This window comes from Cyprinodon tularosa, unplaced genomic scaffold (assembly GCF_016077235.1).
Source record: "Cyprinodon tularosa strain WSP-4 unplaced genomic scaffold, ASM1607723v1 ctg461, whole genome shotgun sequence".
NCBI classification, from domain to species: domain Eukaryota; kingdom Metazoa; phylum Chordata; class Actinopteri; order Cyprinodontiformes; family Cyprinodontidae; genus Cyprinodon; species Cyprinodon tularosa.
The window spans coordinates 14273-20000 of NW_024039187.1; the positions used below are offsets into that span (position 1 = coordinate 14273).

At 46.3% G+C, this 5728-nt stretch overlaps 1 protein-coding gene across 1 annotated transcript; it reads right to left on the reverse strand.

Moving 5' to 3' along the window:
• Window positions 1-2350: 2350 nt before the first annotated feature.
• wu:fa25f02 (uncharacterized protein C11orf24) lies at window positions 2351-5122 on the reverse strand. Its single transcript, XM_038301139.1, has 4 exons — window positions 5022-5122; window positions 4818-4926; window positions 4244-4394; window positions 2351-4159 (listed from the first exon to the last, which is right to left on the reverse strand). The coding sequence occupies exons 3-4, from the start codon at window positions 4386-4388 to the stop codon at window positions 3447-3449; spliced, it is 858 nt and encodes a 285-aa protein (XP_038157067.1). The 5' UTR covers window positions 4389-4394; window positions 4818-4926; window positions 5022-5122; the 3' UTR covers window positions 2351-3446.
• Window positions 5123-5728: the final 606 nt, after the last annotated feature.

Below are 5728 nucleotides of genomic sequence, written 5' to 3' on the forward strand. Positions count from 1 at the left end.
CTTTGTGGCATGGTGTGGAAACAATCATCTGATCCTGAAGGTCAACAAAACAAGGAGATAATTGGAGATTTCCGGAGAAACAGGAACAGGGACAAACTGGGAAGCCGTCTGAGAGAAGGGACACAGCAGACTGGACTTCTAGAGGAAGCTTAGATCTGAAGGACCTAAGCTTCTAGAGGAAACTTAGGTCCTTCAGATGCTGCAGATCTTCTATCAGTCAGCTGAGGAGAGTCTGATATCTGCCTCCATCATCTGCACCACCAACGGGATCCTCTCTAATAAGTGTTTTTGAGACCTTTGGGTCACCAGTTCAACATGTTTTCAAAACCATCCGATTCACACGTAGGAAATCTATGATAGTTTAGAATTTTTAATTTAATTTTCTGACAATTATTTCATGGTTCAGGCTCAACCAGCTGATAAAGAAGGCCGGCTTGGTTCCAGTAACTCCGTCAGAACCTCTGGAGATGATTTCACAGAGAAGGATTCTTTAAAACATCTCTGTTTCCTTGAACCCCAGTCGGCCTCGGCAGATGGCCGCTCACACTGAGCCTGGTTCTGCTGGAGGTTTCCTCCTGTTAAAAGGGTTTTTTTCCTCTCCACTGTCGCTGCAAGCATGCTTAGTGTGAGGGATTGCTGAAGAGTCAATGAGTCGATGCAATCAGCTGGTTTTCCTTAGATAGAAAACTTTGAATCAATCTGACTGGATGATCTGGTGAACTGGAAAGTGACCTGAGATGACATGAGGTGAATTGGAGCTATAGAAATAAACTGAATAGAATTGAAACATAAGGAGCATCAAACAAAGTGGGCATCCTCTTCACCAGACTGTTAAACAGAAGCAGGGCGTCTTCAGTCAGAGGGTTTTTCAGAGCCGCTGTAACACAGAGCACTACAGGCGGTGGATGTTGTGAAGTTAGGAAGCTGAGGCGGGGACATTTCTTGCAAGAAAAAAAAGATTCAAATTTATTTAACGTCTTCAGAAGGAGAGATAGAGCTCTGACTGGGGCAAAAGCTCATTACATACACTTATACAGCATTTCCCAACACACACACTCCCCCCAGGGGAACCAACCCACCCCCTGCATAAAGAACTCTCCCACACATTTGGTAATTGTCAAGAAAAAAACACTTCAGTTCATCAAGGACATCAACTTTAGCCAGATAAACATCAGAACAGGTTCACGGCATGAAGGAGGCTGCCTTAACTCATTCTTATCGCTTATGACCCGCCTTCACCCTTGTGTAGAGTAGGAAGGCAACTGCTTTCTGTCATCCCCACTCTAAACTCTTAACATATAAAAATCACCCCTATTTATGCAGAGGAAAGGCACACTCAAAATATTTTCTCTTCTAAATGGGCCGAGGAAAAACATGCTTCCACAACATCCACCTAAACCCAAACTCCTCTGGAAAAATGACCAACAAAGATCAGTTCAACTCTTTATTATTCTTTTTCTTGAAAGTAAAAATATATTTGGAAAGTGCATTAGTACAATATTCAGTTGGCACATAACAGGTGACGTCATTGCTCAATCCATGACGACTTCCTGCAAACACAGAACCGATCCCATTGTCGGAGACAACAGATTTTTAAACATCAGACACAAGAACATCACTTCCTGACCGTCCAACTCACATGACAAGAACACCGACATCGCTTTGCAGGCTGGCACAGCCGCTTATGGCGGAGGAACGCTCTCCGCTTCCCATCCTCCTCCATTGGTCGCTAACTCATATGGCTTTCATTTTCCTTGGCTTTATAGAATAACAATGTGCTTTAAGTGACTGAGCTAAACGTACCCGACCATAAACCGACAGATTAATACAAAGAGCAAACATCATGGTTTAAAAAATACCAAAACAAAACAATCAATTGGCAGGAGAAAGTTGGATTCTGGGTTCCTACTGAGGAAAAGTTTGGCTCTTCATTCAGAAACAGGTAATTTAGGAGGAAAATAGGTTCAATACATTCAGAAGCTTCTGTTCAATAAAACTAAACTGCTGTGAAATGAGTGAGAACCTTGAAGGAAGGCTTCATCTGGACCAACGGAGCACGAAGGAATGCCATGAAACGAGGTTTGGACCTTTGCTTTTAACGGACGATTAAGCTGCTGGAAGACGCGGAACCGGAGTTCAACTGGTTTAAGACAAACTCCAGAGTCTTTTGGTCTCTTCAGGACCCAGACGTCCCAATAACAGAACCCCTGCTTCCACCTGGGACTCATTCTGGGCCTCAGAGTCATGCAATACAAACCGACAAATATGTTCCAGTCATTTCACGCTTATTTAGCTGAAACAGCTACATTCTTCCTGGTCGGCAAAGGGAACTCTGGGTCAAGACCGTCTGCAGAGAGTTTAGTTAGAAGACATGCTGGTTTTTGGTTGGTTCTGCTCCCTGACGCAGGTTCCTAAAGAAAAACAGCTCTTTAAAGCAGAACCCAGAGCGAGGAGCTGTGGAGCTCTCTAGGAAGGACCAGAAAGCAGATGAGGATCAGTGAACCCAGAAACCATCTGCAGCGCCATCGGTTCCCCCGACATCAACAAAGCTGAGATGCCTTCAACTACCAAAGACGTTCCAATGAAACCCAACCTTCATCTCAGTCAGGAGGGAAACGGTGGCGTCTTCTGTTAAACTGAGCTCTGCTTCGATCGCCTGCTGTTAACTGGTCGACAGATTCCTCCCATCATCAGTCATCGAGGTTATAATCACGCTTTAGTTGGACCAGGTCCAAAGAGAAAAATAAAACGTATTATCGCAGCAAAACTTTCCTACCATGAAAGATAGATAGAGGAGGAATGAGCGGCGCTCCTTATCTGGCTTCATTAAGAGAAACATGAAAGTAAAAGGATCCAAAAATAATAATAATACTCATAAGACTTCCTCTGAACCGGCCTGAGTTCTGGGTTTGGACCACGAACTGTGGAAGGAACTCCGTTAGCGTCTAAAACGGACGCTTCTACTGAAGGGAGGATATTAACTGCTTCTAACCGCTCGACAAAACCCCATTCAGGACAAAGGGACTGGAACCAGTAAGAAACCAGTATCATTGCAGGCTGGTCCCAGTTTGGAAAAGAAATTATCGAAAATTAGAGGTTTTAAATTCAGTAGAAAAGTTTGAATAATTAAACTTTCATCATTTAGTCTTCTTTTTTAAGTTTAATCCCGAAAAAGAAAAAGAAAACAACTAACTGAGAGCCGCCCCGCTGGGCGTGCTGGGACCGCCCCGCTGCAGACGGAGCAGAATCCCGAGCTGAAGGCCGAGCAGCACCAGAACTCCTGGTTCTGATTAACAGTCAGAAACAAAAAGCTACAAAGGAAAAAAGTTTTGAACGGGTCACGGCTGACAGGAAGGTGTCGGGTGACGCAGTCTGATCTGGTTCCGACTACAGAACCACTGCTGTGACCCTTCAGAGCCGGAACCGAGCCTCGCCGTCTTCCTGGATCACACGCTGGAGTCGCTGTACATGCCGTTGATCAGGTAGTCCACCTGTGTGTAGTCCTTCCTCCTGTAGCTCTCGTAAGCCTGCGTGGCGAACACCGCCACCGTGACGAGGAAGAAGAGCAGGCCGAATAGCAGGACGGCGATTAAGGAGGCCGTGTCCACCAACTGCCGGGTCAGAACCGCCCCGGCTTCCTCCACAACAGAAACCCGACTCGGAGGAGCCGAGGTTCTGCTGCGAGGCCTGGCTGAGGCGGCGGCGCTGGAAGATGACGGGGAAGGCGTGGACTTTCTGGTGCTGAGCGCCGGCGCCACAGATGGACTCTGACTGCGGGAGGGCAAAACAGTGGTGGTTGGGGGGCTTCTTATGGCGTCTGATGGCGTGGAAGGAGGCGGAGCTGACGGTGTTTCAGTGGGCGGAGCCTGAGTGGTTGTAGCTGGAGGTTTGGAGGACAGAACCGCTGCTGAAGAAGTTCTGTTATCTTCCAAAGGTGTAGAGGTCCAGACAGCTGTAGCAGCGCTGGTGGTGGAGCCACCATCTGCAGGCTGAGAGGGCGTGGCTGCAGCAGAAGTGGGAGGAGCTTCTATTCCTGGAGGCCGGCTGCTAACAGGTCCTTCGGTTTGGTTTGTCCCATTCAGAGGCAGCCGTTGGATGACGTTTATCGCGTCTGATGAAGAGCCTTCAGCCGTTTTGTTCTGACTCACAGTACCGTTACCTTGGAAACAGAAGAGATGGTTTAACATTTACTGGGATGGAGCAGCGGCACTCAGCGCTAATTACAGCTGATCTCCTGGCGTACCTGAGTCCTGGCATCCAGTGGAGCAGTTGGTTTCTGTGGAGTTCAGCTGGACTTTAGGATCCGGGGAATCCTCGGCGAATCCTGGGAGGGAGGCGCTGGAGAGGAGCAGCAGGAGCCAGAGGAGGGGGAGGCCCAGCCGGAGCATGGTGGGCTGCAGGGAGGACACCACATCTCAGTTAGCGACAGGCTAGCTGGGCAGCGATGCTAGCAGCTAGCAGAGCCAATCAAAGCAGTTCTCTGTGGAGCCCTGTGCCAAACGCCCCGCCAGCAGGAGCGCCCTGGGATTCCACCACAAAGCAGGTCTAGTCTGTATGTTCTACATCTATAAAGCCACAGATCTCCTCCTCAGAGGAGGAGGTGAACTTCCTGCCATGTTGGAGGCAGACAGCAGAGACCTGCCCTGAAGGTAAACATCACAGAGCAGCTCCACCCGGACCTCCAGCATCACCTGCTTCCCAGAAGCACAATAAATAAATGGAGATGTAGAGATAAAGCAGTTAGAATGTGACACATTTCCTCATAATAACACCCAACAGAGCCAGCATCAGTTAGCTTCCAGTGAAAGCTGCCCTACCAGTGAGCTGCAGGAACTGGTTTCCAGTAGAAAACTCCCATAAGCTGCCGGTGTTCCGTCAAATTCCGTCACTCCGGGAAACAAAGTCTGAGATTTTAAGCGACTTCAGCTAAAAACAAAGAGAAATAATAATGAAGAATCATCGCAGCTGGAGACAGATGGATGTTTAAGAGAGAAAATCAGCAGTTAGAGAGAAAAACGAACCATGATCAGAGGGACGGGGCGCTGCTCTTCTTCTCTTTCCTTCCAGCAGGTGGAGGTCAGTGAGCCGCTGCTCTCTGCTGCCCCCTGCTGTTCGGTCCTTTCGTTTCTTTATTTTTTTTTTTTGCGGCGGTTGGCAAACAATTGGAAAGTGCATTACCGCCACCTACTGGTAGGGAGTATTGAACAAATGTGTTGGACTGATGGATGCTGATTGCCCGTTGGTTGAATGGCTTATGGAGGAATATTTGTTAGCCAATTCATTAATCTAAACGGTCATTAATTGTCTTATTCTGACTTTATGTTAATTTTCCAATTTCCTGTTACCCCTAAAGAAAATGCTTTTGTCTTTGAAGCAATCCTCATTGAGTCATTAAAGCTTTTATTATCTTTACCCACACGTTAAATTCAATGAAGTTTTGATCTAAACTCCATTTATTTTGATTATGATTGTCTTTTTATAAGTAAAAAAAAACACGAACAAAAGGTTAAGAAATATTTTATTTTATTTTTTTCATCAGCTTGTATATTTTATTGATCCAGCGTTTTTGAAAATATAAACTGGATGTGGACTTGGTTGCTCCTTAGAAAATCCATAAACAATGAAGTAAGATACGTTTCTTATAAAGTTACTCATAACATTTATACTGTTAAGGTAATTTTGGTAAAAACATATAAATGGGGATTTGGACCCAACGTGTACTTTTTGC